Source organism: Diachasmimorpha longicaudata, chromosome 8 (genome assembly GCF_034640455.1).
Source record: "Diachasmimorpha longicaudata isolate KC_UGA_2023 chromosome 8, iyDiaLong2, whole genome shotgun sequence".
NCBI classification, from domain to species: Eukaryota; Metazoa; Arthropoda; class Insecta; order Hymenoptera; family Braconidae; genus Diachasmimorpha; species Diachasmimorpha longicaudata.
In genome coordinates this window covers 5,739,754-5,765,238 of record NC_087232.1, presented here as the reverse complement: position 1 = coordinate 5,765,238, position 25,485 = coordinate 5,739,754, and the positions used below count along the sequence as shown (strand labels likewise).

The 25,485-nt window shown below is 38.6% G+C and overlaps 1 protein-coding gene across 9 annotated transcripts in view; it reads right to left on the bottom strand.

Moving 5' to 3' along the window:
- Window positions 1–25,485, bottom strand: part of LOC135165240 (acetylcholine receptor subunit alpha-like) — a 77,741-nt gene that overhangs the window by 4,038 nt on the left and 48,218 nt on the right. For all 9 annotated transcript variants that reach the window (XR_010299456.1, XR_010299461.1, XR_010299455.1 and 6 more), the window contains 10 exons: window positions 8,324–8,426; window positions 6,870–7,009; window positions 6,449–6,493; window positions 4,158–4,267; window positions 3,706–3,886; window positions 2,060–2,175; window positions 1,766–1,934; window positions 1,006–1,142; window positions 545–850; window positions 158–371 (listed from right to left, as the gene is read on the bottom strand). Coding sequence is in view for 2 of the 9 variants with exons in the window: in XM_064126338.1 (XP_063982408.1) it covers window positions 158–371; window positions 545–850; window positions 1,006–1,142; window positions 1,766–1,934; window positions 2,060–2,175; window positions 3,706–3,886; window positions 4,158–4,267; window positions 6,449–6,493; window positions 6,870–7,009; window positions 8,324–8,372 (1,467 nt within the window). In the remaining 7 variants the exon portion in view is untranslated. The remainder of the gene's footprint in view (window positions 1–157; window positions 372–544; window positions 851–1,005; window positions 1,143–1,765; window positions 1,935–2,059; window positions 2,176–3,705; window positions 3,887–4,157; window positions 4,268–6,448; window positions 6,494–6,869; window positions 7,010–8,323; window positions 8,427–25,485) is intronic.

Here is a 25,485-nt window from a genome sequence, read left to right as displayed (position 1 = left end):
CCTTACATTGAATTAATTATCATTAAGCCTCGCGAAAAAGTGACTGTTCAAGTGCGTTCCGCATTTAAAAAACTACTTTCTACGGACAAGTCCTTAGAGACCCTGATATTTGATTTTTTTAAAGTACAAGCATGGTAATTGAGATGAAATAATTTACCCTAGTGGAATCTTCCTCTCTTTTCGTATGATCAGCTATGAATCTGATGGCTTCGATAGCCTTGTACAGCTCTGGGCAGTGATGCCAATTATTGAGAGTTTTACAAAGTGCATCAACACTATCCTCAGTAGGCAGTTGAGGTGCTGGGACTGGTGCTGGTCCTGGTGAGCCATGAATTTGACAGGCACTTCCAAGATTAACAGCTTCCAATTCACTGAAAAAAATTTATCAACTCTCATGGATTGTCGATTCTGTGAGAATCTGGGCATTGTCTATTGAGAAATTCCTCCCTTAAATTAATACTGACTGAGCTGAGCACGAAATAATCAGCTCAGTGCTGCAATTAATGTTATTCAATATTTAATATCATTGGATATTTGTACTCACTGTAAATTCAACTCATCCCTGGAGTCTACACTCGGAAAGAGGACTGAGGATTCAACGAGTTCTGAAGCAGATGCCTCGACAAATAACGACGGATCCCGCACCTCTAGTCCATTGCACGTTCTCACCATGACACGTTGGCTGGGGTGATGTCCATCCAAACTTCGTCTGTCAATGTTGTACTGCGGCCTGCGCATTACTAATAATCTTGGCAGTACGTGGATAAACACACGACGAACCCATGGGGCCATAACGTGAGTCTGGGGCGATCGAAAGTGGACGTTGAGGACAACTACTGTGACACATATACTGAAATCAAATTATTATTTCATTTAATTTATGGATAATTGTTTAGAGTGAATGAAAATACCGTACATTATTCTATAGCCAATCTAGTAAATCTCAAATACCGGAGTATTATTTAATAGGAATTTATTCTGTAGAAATTTTTACATTTTCCTCACCTGAACGTGTCGAGAATCATCGTGAACAGGACAAATTTACCGAGCAATGGTACCACCAGCGATGTGGGTGGAATGATCTCGGCTAAGAGGAGGAAGAACACAGTCAGTGACAGGAGGATGGAAATCGAAAGACTGACCTGAAATGTAAGAGCGAAAAAAATTTATCCATAAATATATTTTAGGATTACAGCTCATAACGTTCTGTACAAAATAAATTAGTGAGAATCAACGAGATCATAAGGTCATTGAAAAAAATTATTGTCGTCCCTTAATTTTTAATTGACACATTTTTCAGCTCATGGTAATTCTCGGGGTGAATGGAATACCCTGGGGTTATATGCACACTTGATCGGTGGACTGGGATTGAGGCATTAGGTAGTGAGGTCGAAGGGTGAGGAGGAGGGTAAAGGGTATTGTGGTGTGTCTTGCATTGATATACGATCTTAACCCCGGAAATGATCAAGATCCATATGGAGGACTGAGCATTGATGATTGGGCTTGTGAGCGTTTCGGGGGTCAGGATATTTGCCTGGGAATAGTCAATAATATTCAATCATTAGCATTGAAATTCCCGGAACAATTGTAGATGTTAAATTGAGTAATTGAATTCTAGTCGGTCGATTCAACTGGAAATAAATCTTGAATTATATTGCGGCCAATTTGCGTTTTTCCAAATATCCATTTACCCCAGAAAATTACTGATTTATTAAAAATAATATTTTTACTACTCAAATTGTTGAGGATTTCAAGGATTACTCACCTTCTCACCACTGTCACTCGGCAAGTAGAACACGAGAACAGTTAAAAATGAAATCCCCATGCACGGTATTATGAGATTTACCGTATAGAACAGGGTTTTTCTCCTCATCGTTATGTTGAATGTGATGTCGAGGTAAGGCTCATCACAGCACGTGTAATACTTCTCATTTCTGAAAGTTGAAAAAAAAAATTCATTTAAAAATTTATGCGTCTCTCACATTTCTGTTATCATGTGAACCATTTTGTCTTCATTATCATAATTTTTTTCATTTCTCCCCCTGTAGCACTGTGTTACCTCACTGCTGGCACTTCGAGGATATCCCACTCAACGGATGTATAAAATTCAGAAAGATCGACACCAACATCCACTACGTTGCTCCCTTTGACTTCGTCAATGTGTCTCAGGTCGACCTGGTGGAGATAATAGAGATATTTGACACATTTTTGACGAAAATTTATTGAAATAAATGAACAACTCATTTAGAATAATTAAAACCTTTTGCGATACGAGTGAAACTCTAAAAGTCTCAACTAGTGCAGTCCTTACAAAAGTGTCAAAGCCCTTTCAGATCCCTCGAACCCTTTTAAAAATTTTCCCTCCCCCCACGACCGAATCCAAAATCTTTCCAATATTTGGCAATTTTCCTCTCAACCCCTCTCCACCCTCACCTGTCATGCCCCCAATAATTCAATCCTCCCTCCTGCACCGAAAAATCCATCGCCCTTAGCCCCATTTTTAATTGCCTGTCATCCCCTCTGCCCCCACGTCCCGTAACTCCTTCCATCAAAAACTTTTCTCCCTGTTAGTGCACCAACCGCACGTAATTACACTCCCACCGATGGTAACTTGCCCTGAACTCATTTACGACGGTTGTACATCGTTGAAGTAGTCTAAACATAACGCCAATGTTGAACATTAAAATTGAAAATAAATTCCGAAACAATATTGACATGAGTCCAAAAATTCTAGTGGCATTGTATTCAATTAATTCATCTGGACCTGGAGAAAGGATAGAAAGTCCCATAAAACAATTAGCTATTCGTCGAGACTCTTCCCTTCAGAAAACTATAACTTTAGAAAAAATCAGTAAACATTAGTTCAATTAATTCAAGATCATTTGTAACATAATGATCCTGAGAAGCAAAAAGATTGTTATAATTAAGGCTGAATCCGATTAGTCCGATTATCTTTAACGATTGCGGATATGTTATCCTTTGACTGACAGGATGTACAGATATGGAGAGCATGTTCTACCTGTGAAAGTATTTTTCCTTGATCCTGGGAAATACCGATTACCGACCTTGTCGTGTTCCTTGGGAATAGGAAATTGGAATATTTTCCTTATTACGTCGATTGAGCGCGGGACTGGGGGGTGGAGGGTGGATTGGCGCGCTGAGAAGTTTGAGGGAAGAAGGGGTGAATGTCTGAAAGACTCCGGATCGAACCGGATGTCCAGGAATTTCCATCTGTGAGAGGATCTATTATAGGACGACTGTAGTCGTGTCTCACCCACATATCAATTTTTATTTGTTTTATTGAAAAAAAATCAGTGACTGACGTCACCACTTGAATTACGTCACAGCTCCGATCTTTTAAGGCGGTCGATGGAGGATTTATTTAACAATTGGGGAATTATTTGAAATAATTTTATAAACAAATATACGAAAAGATGAATCATCAAGTTTCAGTGCAGCATGGAAAGGTCTAAAAAAAAATTGTGAAATATTTTTTAAGGTGCAATGGAATAGTAAAAAAATTGAAAGAATAATTTTATAATTTTCAGAAACTGTGTAATTACATTGCAAAATTCAATTGTCATTTTTTAATTTTTTTTCTTGTCTTTGGATGTCTCTGAAATCGTGCTCATGAATCCGGGCTTTCAATTATTTACAGCTTTATGGATCGCCCGGAGGGGGGCAGATGAAGATTAGATCACTTACTTGAAAACCGTCGTAGGTCCACGAGCCAAATTTCATGACACATGTCTGCTCGTCGAATGGAAAATACTCGACATCAATTTCACATGAAGACTTGTAGATAGCTGGTGGTTTCCAATCAACCTTTCCTGTGTAGTTGAGAGTCGCTTTTGTCGCCAGAGTCACTTCGAAATTTCCATCAGCACTGAAAATCATAACGTCACCAAACTGTTTAGTTCATAAATCCCGGAGTGATAGGGCCGCCGAAGGGCGGGAAGTGCTCACACGATAGTAGTAACATTGTCCTTTCTCTTCCAATAATTTAATTAAAAATAATATCCAATAAAAATCAGGCGCATCTGATTGTTATTTGAACCAGTTCCAACTACTCCCACCGACAAATTCTGCATTTTCCATCGAAAGTAAACGTATATTAAGGATTTTCGTCATCTCCGGTTATAAATTATTGATCATACTTGTTATACAAAACTATATCGGGTCTCCAAATATGATCGGACGGGACGTGCAGTATCTGGACTCCACCGTATTCCTCCGGATCCCACTTGAGCTTGTAGTCAAACCACGACTGCAACAGAAAAAAAAATATAAACATGAAAAATTCTATCAGAATGAAAGAAGGAAACATTCCGAGCACATTCCGACAAATTGCTGGGGTTGCCGGGGGTGAATCATGACATTTCCACCTGAAGTTCACATCTGATCAATAATCTCAAGTAATACAGTTTTAAGCTTCGTGACCCGAGTGGAAATTTAGTCAAGATTCCGATCAGTCTTTGACGCTGAACGACGACTTATTATGAGCTTCTGATGAGGGGTCAGACTCAGTCTCCCGACGTCATCCAGGAACGGTCACAAATCCATTCCCCAAATTCCAAAGTCAAAATCAATCAAAAGAAATTGGAAAATTGTTGATTTCCCCAAAACAATCGATCCATTTAGAAGTGAAAAATCCTAAATTCCTGCTCTTCCCCTATTTCCCCAAATTATTAACGAGGACCTCCATCGCAATGGAGGCCCCGAACCGCGAGATCATATCCATGAAACGCCTAATGATTCAAAAATTTAAGTGTCATTGAGATTAATGTCTGAGTGGTACTTTTCCGTTCAATTCTCCATGAATAACCAAATATCGATAATGTATTCGGCGCGATTGGCACCAGGCGCTCTTACCCTGTTCAAACTACCAAATATTTGATGCTAACCTCCCTCCCCCCTCCTCCCCCCTTACCACCACACTGTTCGCTGGGTCTCCGAAAGCTCCAAGTGGCCTCCATTAATACCGACATTCAACTTCTCACATAAATGAACAAACATTATGGTAATCAAATTATAGCGGGAGTATTTCTTTTACCCGACTAATTTCATCTTCAAACTTTTCGAATTATTCAAGATCATTTGTGTGAACCCCGGAGTAACGACGGGTTAAATATATTTACGTTTGGACAAAAGATAATTTTGCTGAAGAATTGTATCCCTGAACAAATCCCCTGATCCCTGATTTAAATTTTTATCACAATTTCTCAATATTTTGCTGAAGATTCTTTCGTCTGACCAATGGAACAGATGTTTCCCTTAAATTTCCTCAATGAAAAGTTTTGTGGCGCTGTCACCAGAAAGCCAATCATCGCACATGTACATTCACCCCCTTATTCGTCCCCCGAAACCTTAAAATCTATTTCTCCAACGGAAAACAAACAAGAGAAGAAATATTGAAATGAAGGTAATGGAAAAAATTTTAACATCCATCTGAAATCCACAGAACTGAATAAAAGTGAATAAGAGTGAGACCATCGGTGCGTGCAACCCACTTTACCTGACTGACGTATATCCCTCGAGGAAAAAGAATTTTCTATTTTTAATAAAATGAAAAAAATTTATAGTCTACAAGAAAAATCAGAAGAACATCCCGTCATTTCCATCAATTATTTGAACCTTCTCTAACAGGTGCAACAATTGAATAATAATTCATTAAATAATAAATAATTTTCAGTCGATTGGTGAATACAAAAAATTCACACGTCCACTGGTAGAAAAAAAATGAATTTTCATGGACAATTGTCTAGTAATTTTCACAATCGTGACACCGAATGCAATTCAATGAATAATCTTCCTCTACTCCCTTAACTCTTAAAACTACGTACATTCAATTGGGAATTTTGTTGGAACCGTCTCACTGGAGTGAGGCAGGTGTAGGTTTCGTGTACCCCAGGTAAACGCAAGGAATTAAAGGCGGCAAAGGCGAATGTGTGTTGGGTATACACATGGGAAATAGACTGGAGGGTTTGTTTGGCCGAAACCACCCGCCAAAGGACCCTCATATCGAGGCTCCTGTATGCGCACTTTCATTCAGATTAATGGAATCGTCGACTGCAGCAGGATATGGGAAAGAGGAATTTAAGAGCCTCGAGGCATCAACCCACGTTTGTGGTTATCTCCTGGTGTGTTTTATCTCCAGTCATTTCATGACAAAAGGAAAACCGAGAGAAAGTCATTCGCGATGTGTTCTACTGGGAGGTCTCGGCGGAGCACACTGGGGTTTTTCTACTTAAAAAGTAGAATTCCAGTTTTTTTAGTGGGATCATGAGGAATTTATACGATTTGTACAGGATATTTTATGATGAGTTACGTTGATATCAGTCACAAGACTTTATTCACTCAAGTTGTCTTGAGAGAGCTTCTGCCAATTACTCAGCTTTTTATCATTTGCAAATAAATTCGTCTCTCGGTCGATAAAAAATTATCTTACCTGTTCTACCCATAAATTCGTCGTCATTATCTGGTTCTTCAAATTCTGAAAAGAAGGATAAACGTAATTAGAATCAATTGGAGGTGTCAGGGCAGTAGCGATGTGGTAAAACGAGCTGAGTTGACATGTCTGAGTTGAGTTTTGGAGAGATATCTCTGAATCTAAGAGAGATAGGGCATTTTTTGTTATGACATTTGTTGTAGAGGTGGATTCGGTCTACAGAAAAGGTTATTACTAAAATTCTTGTAACTTCCCTAGATTTCGAGATATCTATTGAAAACTGGTCAATAGTCGTAAGCGATTCATCTCGCGGTCATGATGAAGAACGATATTGGCCGGAAGGTGGAAAAACTCAACGATTTATCTCGTGTTACCACTTCGCTATCGATTGGATTCTTAAGTTTAGAAAAATTTTAATTACCACGTCTATCAGCTGGGAGAGCTTGAGCTTAATTTTAACCTGCAATGCGTCCGTGACGTTGACAACAGGACGCACCAATTTGTTGTAATTTGATAGGAGGTCATCGTAGAGACGTTTCGCATCCGGATTTCCGGAGCATCCTGAAAAAAAAATAATAATTAGGAAAAACATTTGCACTGAGATTGTCAGGGCGAAATTTATTCCGTCATATTTTTCGGGCAATCCATCTCCCAATGAGATAATCACCAGCTCATTGCCCCATACCACGAGAATCGGTTGATTAAAAATGTGAAAAACAATTGGAAATTGGATCGTTAGCGGAGAGTGGTGAGGTCTCGGACTTAACGAATCGTGAACAAGAGAATAGGGTTTATGTGTACAGTTGTAGTACCCGGGGGAATACATCCTCGTTAAGCTCATCCCAGTGGCGAAATGCCTGAGGGGAATTATTGACGCTCGATTTTGCACCAACTGGGGAACAATTAGGATTGAATTATACAGTCAATTAATGTTCATTCACTTTTTCCGTTATTTCTCCTTCAGAGAACGGCCTTTATGGTTTATGGAAAGAAGTTATGGACTCGCTCGCGTATGAAATTCTATTTTTTGTGGTCAGATAGGTAAATAGGTAATTAAATAAACTGAATTTGCGATATTCGGGTGAGGTATTCCGCGCCAAGTCATTGATTGACTCATATCGAATGTTTTTTCCATATTTATTCCGGTACCCATCAACCGGAATAAATTTATTTACAACTTAAAGTCCAATTTATTTTGCTATTACCGTAAATTAAGTTCGCGATTTCATTAATTTCTTCAAAATATTCAAACATCATTAATTCTGTAAATTTGTTGGGCGGCCTCTAGGAACATTTTTCCACAGACAAAAAAAAACATAAATTGTTCAAAGGGATCAGTCGCCAAACATTTTTCAATTAAAATTGCAAATAAATTTTTGTCCGATTTTTTTTTACGTTTTATTCACTCGTACTTTGATTAAAAGTACACAATTTCTGGATGAACAGACTCGGGCCACCGGTGCCCCAGTACTGTGGGTGGGGTAGGAATGAGGAAGGGTATGAGTGATAAATCCCACTCTAACATTTGTCACTGGATGATAGGATATATGAGTTCACCGGACGCAGGCCCAATTAAATCGTCCTCGATTTTGGTGTACCCGGAAATTTATCCCGATAATTGAATATACGGTTTGATATTCGTGCATACAGCCCATACAGAACTGTACTTTATTCGCGATGGTGATGGGTTTTGATGGTTTTTGCGGGAATTTCATCCGTAAATTACGATTGACGGAGTCTATTGGACTGTTCAACTGTCAGATGATAATCCTTTTAAGGAAATATTGAGGGGTGAATGAGTTTCTATCTCCTTTCTTTCATAGACAGAGAGAAAGAGGCGAAACTATAAATTAATTATTCATCTGCTGTATTTACCTGATATGAGAACCAACACTATCCACATGATCCCCACCAGACTCTTCATTATGTCATTGTGACGTCACGTTCGCCTCATGTCTCCCTGGATTCGCTGGACGCACTGCAAACACCATAAAAATTCAAAACATCAGATTTGACAAACTCAAACAAAGATCACATTAGCTATTAACAAATGGCAGCCCTGAACATGACCAAATGAATATTCGTTAACAGTTAACGAGTGATTCAATTAAATTCTGAAATTCCAATCACACATGATTTATAAACTATCCATTGGTTAACTATTAACCAATCAACATTCACTGGAACCAAATACACCCCAACTTACAACCAAAATCCATTCGTTAAAACTAACAAATGCAAATGGAAAAAAAATGGAAAACCCTCAACTTCTCGCCCTCTAATTTCTCGTAATTCTCCGAATCCTCATGACGAATCGTCTGGAATTTTTCCACAGGTCCTCTTAATATAACAAATGAGAGGGTAGCCATCACCCCGAATCAGCAATCCAGAACTCTCAAACATCACTTAACCATTTTCTGGGAAATCCCCGGAGAAAACTTCCGAAAATATCGTCCCCCAGATGAACTTCATCAAAACAAACTCAAATCTCTGGGAAACTTGATAAAAAAAATTAACCGCCCCTCGAGTTCCTCCTCCCCCCTCCCCTTTAATTCTCTAATTTTTTCCATCATCCCCAGGTACATAATTTAACGTCAAGCGAGATGTCGATAAACCGTGGAATATCGACTCTCCAATATCTCCCCCTTCACTCTATCACAATCATTCGATATTTGGCTGATGGTACCACCTATCGAAACTTTAAAAAAAGGAGTGGACGATGATCGAGGTGAGGCCACGAAACGAGTGCCAATATCCATAACGAATATGGCCATTTCTGTTTTTAGCCCACATATACTACTCACCCTCTACCTCACTACCACCCACCACCCCCTGACAGCCACTTCTTTTGTTCTGAACATCGTAGGCACAACCACCACTCGACCTTTTACCGTTCGGGTCGTTGAATAATTTTCAATTTATATTACAACATCCGAAAAAAATATTCGTCATTGCATTTGTTTATAAATTACATTAAATTTCAGTTGAATCGTGAAGAACGTTATCCCCTCGCGTGAAAAAATTTTAGTGCATCGATAAGTCAAGTTGTCCGGATGTAGCACTTCGCTACTGAATTATTACCGATTGATCATTAGAAATTGCTGTCATGTTTCTATACTTCCAAATTACATCAATAGTTTGTTATACCGTACGAGGGGGAAGAGCTCTTGTGATATATAGATAACGGTGGACGCAAAGCCTTTCTTAAAGGTTCAAAGTTCGATGTTCTAGGGAATACACGGGAATAGATGAAACTTTGTTATTTATTCAGAGTGCATTCCAGGAAGTAAGCTGAGGTGCTCCCAAGTTAACGAAAATACCATGTACTTAGCTTCCGGGAGAGTTTTTTTTCTCCTTTTGTTCAGTGGATTTTAGTGACCTTTTAAGAGGTAATTCCAAAAGCTAAAGATTGGAATTATTTATAACGTGAATTTTGAAGAAAGGAAGATGCGTTTTGCGCTCATTTTCTGGTTTGAATATGAAATTTTGAAATTTACTGGAGGAAGTGCAGAAGGAAATGATTCAGACGCTCAGGATTTGAAAGGAGTTTTACCTGCGGGAAATGGCAGAAAGAGGAAATGTAGTTGCGGTCAATTTCACGGGTATTTAACCGAGTCAGGGAATATCAAGTACTCATTAAATAATTACAAACGAATGAACATTTGGTGGAGGAAAATATGCCCTGATCTATTATGAAGAAAATTATATTATAAATCGTTTCTAAATATCGATGCATTAATCGATCGCCACAGCGTCGAGATATCGAGGCGATCGACCTTTCAGTCCCTATATCGACAAACCAAATGCAAATTACATATTTAATATTAATGAATTATAACGCTAATTAAATGATGAAATGAATTGAAAAATTTTGCGAAATTTACATGTTCAATAAATCGATTTTTCATGTGACCATTTTTGTCGTTTGATTTTTATCATTAGAAGGGTTCGATACCGAAGCCTCCTAAATCTATCTCAATAAATTTTTGCCACTCAATAACCGGCCGTATAATCACTCCAGATAATATCGTACCTCGCGAATTTTTCCATCTTCACTCACTCATCTTTCCATTTTTATTCCTCCCCTTCTCCTTTTCAGATTGAATTTTCCACGTCCGTCCAGTAGACATTTAATTTGATGGCCCTGCCATAGAAAAGCCTGTGACGTGTTTCGGGACCAGTTTTATCGACGGCTCCCGCTGTATTCCCACAATGGTGGAAGTATACAGTAGAAAAAAAAATCCAAGAGGGCAAAAAAAAAAAAAAAGAGGATGGAACCCCACTGGGGAGGAACGATGAATTTTATCGTCGACAATGACTGGCGGGATTTTTCATGGCAGCTAATTCTGAGGGTTTCCCTCCCCCACAACTGCCTCACTCTGACAATCTCTCACAGGGAGGAGCACGTTTCAGCCGCCATTGTAGAAAAAAAACTACAAAATTATTTTAACGGATTATTGATTGTTTCTCAATAATTAAAATAATAAACGATAGACCAAGTGAATCTGTCATTAATCACTCTAATCGTTATCGTAGATATCACGATAACCCAAGTAATGGTGGAATATTTTTTATTAAAATACGCTGAGGCCCTGATTATAATTATCCAATTATATTGTAATAATTATTTTGCATTACTATTATTCCACTTATTTTGATATTTCTCCTTTAACATAAATCATTGAATGGATTAATGAATCAAAAATGAAATGAACGACTTAAACTTCCGGGGTTAATGAGAATTTTATCTTGATTTCCTTTACTATTTGATAAATGATCACTCCCCAAAACTTAAAATTACATTTCTCCCCATTCAATTCACCAGATGTTATAGATCTCAGTATGAAAATTGACAGTCAGAGGCAGCATGCATCAATAAAACTGAGAAACTTGAGCAGCATCACGAGAAACTTCACCCCCCACCCCCTCCGTGTAGGACCTTAATGTTGAAAACTAAGTGGTGAGGGTAGTTAGTTTCAATGGCTGACAAAAGTTATGCATGGAAGGTAAACGAGATGATGGTATGAGTCTTGAGTTGAAACAGAAATGCGTCAGTAACTCGGTGTAGTACGTGGTATATTTCTGGACCGCTGGGGGAGAGATTTATGAATTTAATAGTGAACGGTGTTGGGCATCGTGCCCGTTTTACAATTAAAATCGTGAATAATATCACGAATTTTCATCAAGTACATTCCGCAGTAGTGGGTTTAGGGGGAGAAGCAGAAATTTGAGATTTGATAAACTGATGCTACATCGGTTGCTCCCCTGATACCAAGAAAGGCATTGCCAACAGTCGGCCAAGGGTCGGCCGACGGTGGAGCGAGTGTCGGCCGACTGTTGGCCGATCCTCGGCAGTATGATACACTGATAGAACGGATTAGTTAGAACAAGGAAATGGATTTTGGTTGTGGAGGCCCAGTTGGTAAGATAACGCGCTCAGCACAACTGTTTTTTACTAATTAATTATTGTAGGACGAGCTCCATGTTACGGAAAAGATATTGAATAATCATTTAATTCGTTAAATCATGTGTTTTTCCTAGTGTCCAGTGAACGTCCAACGGAATTCAAATCCATGGGATTTAGATTGCTGAGCAGATGTGCTCACAATTGAGCTATCACAAGCTCCCCTCTGTTATTCACTGGAGAAGGGACAGGATACATAAAACCACGTGACACAGCGCCATTATTAATCGCTGGATCATCATGTTGATGAATGATACCGGGGAAAAAGTTCGAACAGGTCCTTTACGGTTGACAGAGTTGTTCACAAAAAATATCTCTCTATTCTTCTCATGCGATAGTCTTCATACCTCAACTTATTATTTCAAACATCATCCGCAGCGATATTTTACCTCCAAAAATCCCTGACATTTTTTCCAAAATCTTCAGCCGATCGATTTCTGCATCATCAACTCAGCTGATTGGATACCGGGCAACCTCTATCACCCGCATCATCAAACCGCCAATCTACGGTCAGTTCAGTGATGACTAAAAAAAGATGCTCCAGTACGTGAACATCAGTTCGATCGATGAGATATCGAATGGATTAGACCGAAAAGGTTCAATTCATTAATAATGAATTGTCAGGTGCTAATGTAGCACGTGAGATAAATATTTGATGAAAAGTACCAGAAAAGAAACGTCAAAATGACGTCGCCGAACTTGATCCAGGGGCTAAGTCAGATTCGACGGGAATTATGAGGGAGAGGTGAAATTTTACGTTTCCGTTACGTCAACTTTACGTTTAATTCTGTAAAAATGAGTCATCAGTTCTTTCTTCCAGGGAGTAGAGATTGAGATAAGCGGCAAAGTGGGGATTGCTCTTCCATCTGTGAAAATTTACATGTTCCGGAATGGAAAAGCTAGAAGGCGATTCCGTAGCCCCCTTGCTACGCTCTTTGACCCTCCTCTCCCTCCCAGGGGGCTGCGCCCCCTCCGGTAATCCGTCGGTCAATTTTTTTTTTTCGATTCCCCCCGCATCCCCTGATATTCTGAACACGTGCCCTGAAGCTCAAAGTGCCCCCTGATTTTTTACACAAAATTAAATATTGCAAAATTAATTAATAAATAATTGAACCAGTGGCGAAGTGGTAAAGCGAGATAAGTTGATCTCCGCTTTCAGTTTTCGAGTAATACCTCCAAATGTAAGGGAGGTACCGGAGTTATTGTACAGACATTTGTTGTAGATCTCAATTTACACCGCAAAAAATGTTATAACAAAAATTTTGTTATGTTCCCTAGATTTCGAGATATTCATCAAATACTGGTCACTATCCAGCAGCGATTCATCTCGTTTTACCATATGATTTGTCCTTTCTTTCACCATTTAGTCCCCTAAATTTCACTTTCCGTTAACGACAAAACGTATTAAATTTTCCCCCCCGAGACCATTTCAGATCAAATTCATCAATTTGGAATAAGTCTCATCTTTCGGGATCCTCCCATCGGAATCTGATGGACGTGATAGCTGCCGAGGTATGCCAAATTTCCCACGAAATTGTTCCCTCCAATTTCCCCCATCTCTTATATCCAATCAACGTGAAATTGAGATTTTCATTTTCTCGGCTAAAATTCCCCAATGATTTCCCCCTGGATATTAGCCCCAGAAAATTCCCCAGCAGAATAACTTTTATAAAAACAAATGATGTTGATAATTCAACGTCTTACTCCGGTTATGAATTCCAGAAAATCGAAAAAACCCTGATTTCTTGGAAAATTTCGAGAAAATGTATTTTTTTAATTATTCAACTTGAATTTTTCAAATAAATGAGGAGAGCAAATTCCGCATTCATACACCTTCTCGGTTTTTTACGATTTTCCCTTTATCGCATCCTTTCCCCTCCCGTCCCTCGACTCTTAACCCCCTGTACTGCATTCACCGAAGGGGGAAGGAGGGCCTCACTCGAGGGAAAACCTGACTTGAGGGAAAAATCTTTCCAGGTACTTTTACGAGCTCCAGCTCGACAATGAAACTGCGAGATTGAGTGCCAGCAAATTTGGCGACGCAGCCAGTGAGCGAGTCCGTACCCGCCACGTGCCAATCGTGTTTTTTGCTTCCGAATGGAAGGATTTTCAACATAAGGAACAGTGGACAAAGCACCAAGCCTTTAATAATTAATAACTCCCGATTGGTTTCTTGAATTTCCCCGACTTTAATTTCATTCTGAAGCTCCATTCTCAAACTTTGAAATGAAAAAAACGAATTCCGCGTTATTAACCATTAATAATCATATTAATTCCCCCAAAGTCCCCCATCTTTCACCTCCTCACCCCCTTCTAACCCCCGAAAATAAAAAATTCAAATTAAAGTCCCTCCACAGCTTTCACTCCACCCAAAAAACGTCTCCGTTCCACAACAGAAAAATATTCGATTCAATTTCTCCCCCAAAATTCTGAACTTTCTCAACAAATAAAATTCCGTCTCATTCACATGATTGACGCAGAAATCAGAGGCATCGGTTATGCCCCACTTTTGATGATATATAATTCTCATCAAGGTAAATTTGTGTTACTCCGAGTCATGGATACGACCAATTAAACTCTTCCCTGGGGTTGGGTATCGATTCCCGGGGCAGCGGTGCGAAACGCGGAAAGCACGAACGTCAACCCGCAGATATCTCTTCCTCCCTCCCTCCCCTCTCCCCCTCCACCCCCTGGTACCATCCACTCAATATATTTTTTTTTCACTCTTTTACTCTCGTACACCTTTTCTCTCGAGCATGGGTTGGCCACGTCGTAAAAAGCTTTTTACGCGATTTCCGATTACTCCGTAACCTTTCCTATCCAACCCCTTGGGCGGATAAAAGCATTGCGTATTCCAGTGCTTACTCAGTCTATCTTTTCTTTTTTTTTTTTCAACGAACCGGTAACTACTAGCACATACCCGGAAGACTGAAAGTAATAGGTGCGGGGTGAATGGGTCGGTATAAACTTTAAAAAGTAACGCGGTGAAAATGATATCTTGGATTGAGATAATTGCAGCAAAAAAAACGGGGAAATTGAGCGAAAAAGATGATCTTTAATCGTTAACTATAGAGGTAATTTATTAATTTTTGTTATGTACTTTTAAGATATTTTTTTAACCTCGAAAATGAGGAAATCAGTTCAATTGATTTGACAGTTTCTCAGGAGTCAAGAGAGTCCATTTTGTCTTCTATTAATCGCCTTATTTTTTATTTAACTATGCAACTATTGATAGCATTTCAATCCGCAACTATTCGCACTATTTGATAGTTGCAGCTGTTGACGTGATGTAATTATTGCGTTAATAGTTGTAGCTAGAGCCACAATAAATCCATCAATTTTAACAATTTATGGATTCAATAGTAGGCCATAGTAATTATAGATCGTGACTTTTCAAAATTTTCCTTATTTCAAAGTCGTGAAAATAGTGAGGGAATGAAATTTTCTCATTTCACCTCGGGAAATCCTCAGTACATTCATCACAAAGGGCATCATAAACATTTACCACACGTCGGTGTGATGAAAAAAGTAGATACTGTCAGAGGGTGCAAAGAAGGGCACCGTCTGTTTACCGAGAAACACAGAGTACAATCCTGAATTATTCATAATGCAATACTACCCTGAAATCCACGTAACGTCTGTCACTCGAGTTCAAAGTTCCTAGCGATCAACTATGCAATAAATTCAATCTTTGAAATGTCTTGATTCATGAAGAGCAACTTCATAAAATCGTGTCACTGAGAAACAATATGGAGCGCAGTGACGAAAAAGGAAATACATGTGACGGAGGACTGGATCACAAGCAAAGTTTATGGAACGTATTCTAGCAACGCAATAACTCTATCTCAAACCCATATCGATTCGCAACGGAGTTAGACGATTCCGCACTGGAAACGTACCTCAATCGAATTATGAATAATTTATTGGCGATACTGAGAATAGTGGAGGCTGAATAAAAATTGAAGGAATCAATTAAATTACAGCGATTGACTTATCATTTCCTTCACTTGGGAGACGGTTCGAATTTTTTTTTTTAATAGTAAAAGAGTGACAATAACTATGATTTCATCCAGAATTTACCTTCCAATTTGTGATTGATTTCAAGATAAAAAAATGGCAAGAAAAAAAAATTCACATAATGAACTATTAATTTAGTAACAACCAGATCAAAAAATCATGCAACATATTGTTCTTCCTGATCCCCAGCTCTTCAAGGACGTTCATTTTACCCCACCGTCTGAAATTAACTCAGAAAATTAATCAATTGCTCCGGCTCTTCTTTTGCTTCTTTTTTGGTTCATCCGCTGTCAGAGGTGGAAATGAAGTGACAAAATATCGTGATGGTACAGAAGAGCTTGAGTACAAGAAGAACAAGAGCTGGAGAAGAAGAACAGGGGCAACGATGATTAAGTAGGTCGCTTCAACGGGGGCATACAGTTCGATATCTCGGGGACTCCCCCTTTTACCCACTTCCTCCCTTTCGTATTTTCACAATACAATGTCTGCACACCCTTTACACACAAACACCCACATACACACATACACAAGTATTCTATACACTTTGATATGGTGGTCTTTTCCTGCTGGTGGGTCAAAGTTCCAAATTCAACGAATTTCAATACCCAACCGTTTTCCGAACGATTTTATTCAACAATAACTGTGTGTGGAAGGTTTCGGGAATAAAGAGAGAGTTATTCAATCTCACGTGTCGTGAAAGTGGGATATAAGTTGACGAGAGGGGGGGGAGGGGTGTTGGAGAAGGGGAGGAATTCATCAATTGGAATAGACGTGTGGATTTTTCACGCTGAATGAAATGGAAAAGGAAAATGAAATAGTATTTTTCGCTCCCTGAGATGAGGAGGGAATGAAGATAAAGAAATGAGATGGAAAGCGACAAATCATTTTGTCATAAAAAGTTCAGAAAAATAATAAATAATGATATGATATATTTATGATTGAATGGCTGGAAAATTTCAACTGGAAAATGCGGAGGAAGGACTCAGTCTGTTATGATAGTTGTGGTAACGAAGAGGGTGAGGAATGAAGGAGAAAGAATATATTGGTAACTATTAATTTGATTAGTAGGAATAAATAGTGGGATGAAATTAACTAAACGAATTCATTATGAAGAGCTCAAAATAATTCAATGTCGTTAGATAAAATTGGATCTTACTGGAAATATCAAATTAAGGCAGTCGGGGCTTTTTCATTTTGACTTGTTTTACGATGAGACAAGTCCTCAGTAGTTTTCCTACTTCAATCTTCAAGAATCACAATTTATTTAACCATTACGGTATTTCTTGTTTCTCCAGTGGCAGTGAAGAGACAAGTCTACATTCTTCATTCTGTCTTTAACCATTCTCTTATATATAACCAACGAGCGTTGGGAGTCCCTCTCAGCCCCACTCCCAGGAGGCATCACTCTTTCCACCCAACTGTGACATGCCCGCATTCTCGGACCGAGTGTAGATAGTAAGAGAGGGCGAAATTCCGGTAAATATTTATCTACGACTGTCTCTCGATCCCTGAGGATACTCAAGTGCAGATTCACGTTTTACTTCCATTGCCAGTTGGAAAATTGTAAAGTTCCAAGTCAATCAGTGGGAATGAAAGTTCATGGGATTTTATAACTATCGATTGAGATTGTCAAAAATAAACAAGTCGGCTATTGCATTTTCTATAACGAAATACACCAATCGTGATGAGTCAATAAGATTTTTACTTACGAATGGCTTTTGCAAATAGTTATGTAACGATGTCTGGGTAGTAGTGGAGTTACTACTACAATTTTTCGCTGTTAATGATAGTGTCAACAGTGAAAACTCGTTGTTAACAATTGCAAAATCCTGATATATAAATTGACGATTACTCGAGAATGAGGGAATATGCGAGATGACGATGACTCATGACACAATTTGTATAAAACGTTGGGGTAATTACAATAAAAAAATTCTTTCCACACGCTAATAACAATTGTTACTGCCATTCTTTCTTTTTGCCAGTGAAACAAAGGATTTAACTGACCAAAAAAAAATTCAACTGAATCTTAACTATGTACCTGGATTCTTCACTCATTACATACATCTTCCACTCAAGCTCTCCTTCATCCTCAGCTCACTTGAAAATTCTTTCATCCTCGTCATATTGAAATAAAGAAAAGTAGAATAGAAATGAGGCCATTGACACGTGCACCCTTGTCGAGCAAATCCATACGACAAATGCTGACATTGTTGAATGGTGGCACTTGAGTGAGGTTAATGGAGGTTAATCCTTGGATTGAAAATGTCGACAGGATACAAGGACCTTTTTCAGGACACGGGAGATTCAACCGTGTGAGTGAAAAATTTCAACACTTGGGGAGTGATACGTTATCGTCTCGGATTCAATACCTTCGTTGTGTTGCCAGATACATTGAGGATATTCCCTCGGGGGTTTCGTTGCTTTTCGTCGCTTCTCGTGAATATTTTTTGTTTGTTTACCATTTTTCCACTCGATTTAGGGCTTGTTATCAAATGTATGTCTCAACCATCGTGACCCCTAATTCCCTTACCCATTGAAGGGCCTAAATAACCGGAACTTTCTCCAAAATATTTATATGAATTAAAACTATGAAATTAAATTAAATTTTTAATTATCCTACGATTTATATCGAATCCTCCAAATATATTTTCCAAAATGGCCAGACTTAACTATTAAAAGTGGAATTAACTACTGAGCTTTTCATGATCACTATTAAGATTTGTGTATAGTTACTACTATTAGTTCATATTCCTACCAATTATTTGCTTTCTACTGACAGTAGTCTTCATTTGTGACGATAGTTATCCCTGCTAATAGTAGTGCCTACTGTGACAGCCTCTTTTCATCATTGACAATAAAAAATTGGAAAAAATTGTAGTTTTAATAGGTTTTAATGTTTAAAGTCACGGAAACACGGACTCGACGTGAATGACAAGCTCTCCGGGGATTCTCATTCTGCCAGCGATTGAAGTTACTTCGGACGTCCGCGTTAATGACCGAATTCAAGACTCTACGTGTCCAGGGTACCCAAGGACACCGGAACATCTAGTGATATACATAGACCATCGTCTTAGGAGTCGATGTTCGAGTGCACGGATTGGAGACAATAATCCAGTCAATTGATTTCTATTCATTCGTTCTGATTCTAGTGGTGGAGTAGGAAAAAGGTAAAATAGGTCATGTAGGAAAATCTGACGACTTTGGGCGGATGCTGATTAGGAGATTTAGCATCTCCTGGAATATTCTTGAAATATTTGTCAAGACTCGATGGAGGACCCTCCATTCGAACCTGAGTCATATTCCAATGATACCCAATTTGCTATTGAATAATTCGCCAATTGGGAATGGTACACGATAAATTACGTTAATTACCCAGTCAATTTCCCAGATCCTCATTATATTAGGGTACATTACCGCCAAGTACACTACTCCGGTGTTTTGCCGAGCTACTTATACTTCGGAAAGATAAAAGTATAAGGAAAGAATAAGAGTTGAAAAAAGAAAATACTCTGGAGGGCCTCCCTCGAGTCTGAGCTTTACAAACGAGAGAAGTGAAGAAAAAGTTTCGTTTTGTCACGCTGAAGAACTCAACACCTGAGCCAAACGAAAAGTTTTTTCCTCTTTTCTCTTCGCCGAGTTTTTTACTTGATGTATATGGATATATTTATTTTCATTCACTTTCGACTTTCTCATATTTCTGCTGCTGCGGTTCGCTACTGATAGATTTCAAAGTTTTGGATGTTTTTAGGGCTTTCCAGAGATTTTGGGGGTTGAAACTCGGCGCATTTACCGAACGAGACAGGATCACATGGGAATTTTGAGATTGTGAATTATCTGAGTGAGACCTCACTCGAATGAGCGGGAAATTTGAACGACCTGAGTGAGTTTTAAATCACTGTTCGAAGAAAAATGAAGATCTTTTTTTTTAATTTACTGGAATTTGGTGGGAAATACGAGAGTTGTAGCGGGAAAATATGAAAAAATCGTCTCGCTGGGGTGAATTATTTAAAAAATGGAAATTTCAGAGACAATTTTTCCTGTACGTTTATCAATATTAGTTACTGTGGACCTGGGCCTTCGGCCCAAGGGCCCTGCACTCTCACTGGGGGCCTCCAATGACGCAATTTAAATGATTTTCAAGACACGAAAACGACTTCGCTACGCAAGACCCTTTATCACTCCACTTGATTCCCACAACTTGATTTCCGCAAACGCAATAACAAATGAAACAAGAACCACTCGAGACAAATAAAAATAACTTTGTCACAATGAGTAATTACGTAAAAGTAACACGGGGAGTGGAATGGGAATGGACGACAGGATTTCCACAGTTGTGTATTTTATTTTTTCAACGAGAAATAACCTGAGGCGGTATGAAACCCAGGACGATGGAAAATCCGCATAACCTCGACCACCGCAAAAGACGAAACTCCACCCCCTTCCATATCTCAACTGCTCTCTCTCACTCACCACCCACCCCCATCCACCCTGACATTTATTCTCGAGGAGCTACAATGCGGAAAATAAAATGATAAACACAGTCCTCCGGACACAATGAGAAACAGCGAAATCTACCGTAAGTTTTATGCTGCGTCGAAAAATCGTGTAATATATGGATAATGTATAAGCAGCGTTGGAGCCAATGAAATTATTTATTTGCATCAGATAAAGTTTGGTTTGGATACCCTATTTGTCAATATACCTGAGAAGAAAGATTAGTGCTTTGATATCTGAAGCGGGGAAGGAATAAAGGGAGTAATTTCCACCCGAGGATGGGGTGAAAGATGTTCTTTTAGTCTTGAGGTGACTATAATGACGGTTTTGCGCACTGGGGGCAACTTTCCACCCCAGGGAAAAAGAAAAATGTAATTTTTTCATTCATTATCAAAAATATGTACTAAATAATTCGAATCAGTGCAGGAAAAATCATCTACTGAATTTTCCACCCTAGGGAGGAAAGTACTCAGTCAAGTACTCGCTTTCCTGTACTTTCCCTGTACTCATTAAAAGTCACTCTCACTTCTCAGTTGCCTCCCTAGAGTGGAGAGCGCAATAGATGATGTTTCCCGCTTATAATTCGAATTTTTTAATGAATATTATTGTTCATTGACAAAATTTAATTTCTCTGCTTCAATTTTAACTGCTTTTGGATTTCCACTGCATTAAATGCCCGTACAGTTCAGTTCCTCAACTTATTCGGATAAGCGATGAAGAGAAAAGTAATCGAAATGTAAAAAAAATCATCTCCCCGGGCGATTCGCGCTTATCAATATCGATCGATTATGGGGTGATGGGTGAATGCTGTTCGGGGGCTGTGAATAATCGAAGATATTTTTTGAGAGGTTCTCTTCCGAGATAAAGGCACTTGCGCGGTGAAAGGAATTTATGAATGGCAGAGAGGCGTATTGGTTTTTTCCGCCTTTTTGCCGGAAAATTCGCATGAATGAGAGGCATTTGGGGAAGTGAGGGGGTGGATTTTGGTACTTCTGTAGCGACGGGGTGAGAACTTTAAAGTGTAATGAAAATTCAAATGGTTTGAGGGGTGGTATGGAATTGCAGAGGGGGAGAACGCGTCTCGGGGTTTATTCATTCATTATTACATACCTTAATTGTTCATCATTTGCACACAAATTAATTATTTCTTTGATTTTATTAGATTTTTCGAGTAAAGGATACAACAAAAGAAGAAGGGGAATAATTACCTAGAAAATCGTAGCAACCGGTGATAGAAATTTGAAAATTCTCATTATTTGGCGAAACTCCAAAATTACCGAAGCCCCGTACCCTCCCCTAAAAAATAATGTTTAAAAATTCTTCAAGTATTGTATAGTTAATCGTTACGCAAACTGAGTTGAGATTACAATGGCATCCGTTGCGTGAATAGTTAGCACAAGACCGGGACAAGCTTTTGAGCTTTTCTCCGAGAGTTGACGAGGGAGAAGAGGTAACTGTACCAGTTATGCTTGAGCTTTAGCACTTCAGGGGTTCAACATCACATTGAGTTACCCCCTTGCCTCACCCTCCTCTTCCTTCTCCTCCTCTACAACCTCATTCCCACTGTCGCAAGCACTCACGACGCTAGACTATCGCTAGTTGTGCGATCGACGTAAGACGAAAGTTAGGGAACTTGAGACGTGTCACGTGTAACAACGTTTGCAGGTGTTACACAACTTTTATCAAACTTCATGAAGTCTGAAGATGTACTATGATCTACCCGGCTTGCAACGATCTTTATTGATGAATTACGATGATGAACGAATCGATTGTTTGAGAGTCAGTTCCTGGTGAGATCGGGCGACCTGATGGGTGCGACCAATCACTGATTCGATTCACTTGGGGAGAGTTTCGAGTCAGGTAATTGAGACTCTGAGCACAGAGTCGACATTATTTTTAATAAATATCTGGATGCGATTGCATGTCGATTAATCGGTTAATGTCGGGAAGAGGTTAATGGCGGAATAATGTGATAAATTTGATTAATGGACGTTTTGAAGTTTCGAACCATCGCCGATATTTTTAGCTGCGATTAATAACCGAAGGGTCACATATTAGTTTTCACTACTATGATGAATCGAAAAGAAATGGCGCTGACAGATGGGGATGACATCGATGAAGACTGGGGTAATTTTTTAATTTATTATCCAGTTCTCTTGAAGATAACAAATCATTTGAAAAGATTAACTTTGAATTCGGAGATTATTTATTATAATTTATCTGTGGAGATATAAGTTTTGTGGTGAATAATTAAAAAAATATTTGGAATGAATAATTGAATGGAGAGAAGAATATATTTTGAATGTCTCCGGAGTTTTTTCTAACGGCTCATTCTAAAAGCATTATCCAAGGGAATACATTGCCTGACGTTTCCACTGCATTCGTGACGTATGGCTGAATTCCACCACAGAGGCATGAAATTTTACTTTCAAATCTGGCCATTCGTCAAATTCCTTTAAAATATTCCGTTTACTCGCGGTGACAAACGGGAATATACCTCCGAATATTTCAGATTTTTTTATTATTTTTATTATTCCGTCGGAGGGATTCTGTCTCTATTTACTTACAAATTCGTGGTGGTGTTTACATATGAATTATGGAGGGAACATGTCGGGATGGTCAATTAAGCGATAAATTTATGGAGTCAATGTTTGACGTTAGTTTTTAGGTTGTGCTCGGGATGTTCAGACAGTTGTCATGCTACTGTGGCCGATGGTTCGGTGATGTGTGTCAACATCATGCATTTTGTTTACAAACAAATGCGCCATCGAGACAATCACGGGGATAAATATATTTAGTAAAAATCGGCCGACAATACCGTAATTCCCGAGTGGAAGAAAAGAATGGAAATAATAAAATAGTTCATGACTGACGGGAATAGCCGAGTGGTTATGGTACCAGACTTGTGTACAAAGGATCTTGGGTTCGATTCCCGAACGCTCCGTCAATTTTCCGACGCTTCTAAAATATTTGTAACATGATCGAACAGGGAGTTTTATAAATAAGACAACAAACTGTACCTGATAAACGATTTTTTCCTGAGGATGATGTTCACATGATCGTAAAAATCCGATCGGATTTATGACTAAAGAAAAATTTTATGTAATCTCATAACTCAAGGACAGGAATTATTGTATAATTAATGAGACGTTCAACAAACAGAGTGATAAGCAAATGAACAAATACACAAAATCAGAAAGTTCATTTAATTGATGAACGATTTGCAATACAACATGTTGAGTAATGAATGGATTAATTCTCGTAAATGGGAGATGAGGGAACAAGGAAGACGAGCTTGTCAACACCGAAGGTCAATCCCCACCCCCACCCCTTCTGTAACACTCATCCGCATATATTCATCACCAGAAAAGAGGTCAATCACTCATTGACTAGGTCCCTGGCTCATTAACATTTCAATCACTCGAATTGAATTGAGAATAATCGAGGGAGAAGGGAATGTAGGGGGTGAGACGGACAAAAAATGGTTAGACGTGTATCTGCAGGAAACTACCCCCGTAACAATTTTCAAACAAATGGAAGAATATCAATATATATGTACAATATAAATAAATAAATAGAGGAAAATATAAATAAATATGTAGAAGTGATATCGTGAGCGGTTGCACTGACAAAAAAAATCGAGCTTTTAATTAAAATGCTTGATCATCTGATTGGTCGTAAACATATTTTCTATATAATATTGGTAGACAGGATTTTGAACAGAATGACTGCATATAGCGTACTCCAAATAAATGACACAGTAATTGAAATTGTGATCCTTCGAAAATGTCCACTCTTGATACATATAACGGTATCGGTTAGCGCATAAACCACAGGGTGAAATGGAATTCATATTGAAGCACGAGTGTACCTTCAGGATAGGGCAGAAACGAGTAAACATAACTATCATCACCCGTAAACCACTTCCGGCCGTTACTATCTCAGGGATATAAACGAGTATGGGAATAATAAAAGTATACGAACGAATGAGGGAGACTGCCCGACACCTCCGATACTCGTATGATGTTGTTATGGGTTTTTGAACGAGACATACGTCATTCAGCGGCTTTCGCTTGGCGAAACATTGTTGGCTGTGTGGAATTGTCTTGTTAGGATTTTCCTGGTTTCCATGGGAACGAAAAGCGAATCAATGTTGTGAAATATTGAAATTTTTCGAGGATTCAAATATTTGATCATTTTTGGAGATTCACTCATCAGGTGATTTCCCAATTTTTCATCTCTTCTGACAGAACTTTTTGCGAATTTTTTTCATTTGCTGAGTGTATAGAAATATTTAGATAGTTAATTAGACTGATAGCGAATTTATCATGATTTACGCAAGTAATTTCTTCTTTAGATAATCTCGGTTTGTTTTTAAATAATTTATTGTATGTTTCTGTCTCTCGATTGGATAATCTGATATTTGAGGATATTCGACAAAAATGTCAATGGTATCGCTTCGATACATCTGGAAGATCGAAATCCAAGAATGAAATATATCCGGAAAAAAATATATGAAATACCTCAGGTTCGTTAAGACAGGAATTTTTTCATGTTGTCCGAGTATGTGCATTCATCGATAAGGAATTATTAGAAGTGAATGCTTACGGCCCCGTACACAGTTCAATCAAACGGACTTGATAATCGACTTCAGGTTCTGATCCACAAAACGGAATCCACTGAGCTATGCCAGTTACTCCAGCTCCTCCACACGGATCTCCACTTCATCGGCTGATGATACCCCCAACTTGGGCAAATATAGTTTGGAAATTTCACCGAGAATTGATGATCAATAGTCGGGAAAATGTTTGGAGAATGTTTTCATCGTTTTGCGGGGAAAATGCTTTGTCATAGAATCTCCAATAATATTCTGATGTCATTAACCAGTTTGTAAAATTGAAAACCTTATAAAATTGATACATTCATTTTTTCAATATTTAAAGAAGGATCTGTGTCATCTGGAAATTAGCGAGTTGGGGAATGAATTTTTAATTGTCACAAGTTACATTTTATATGCTACAGTCACCGCCAATCTTCACTAAATAATTTAAAAGTTCAT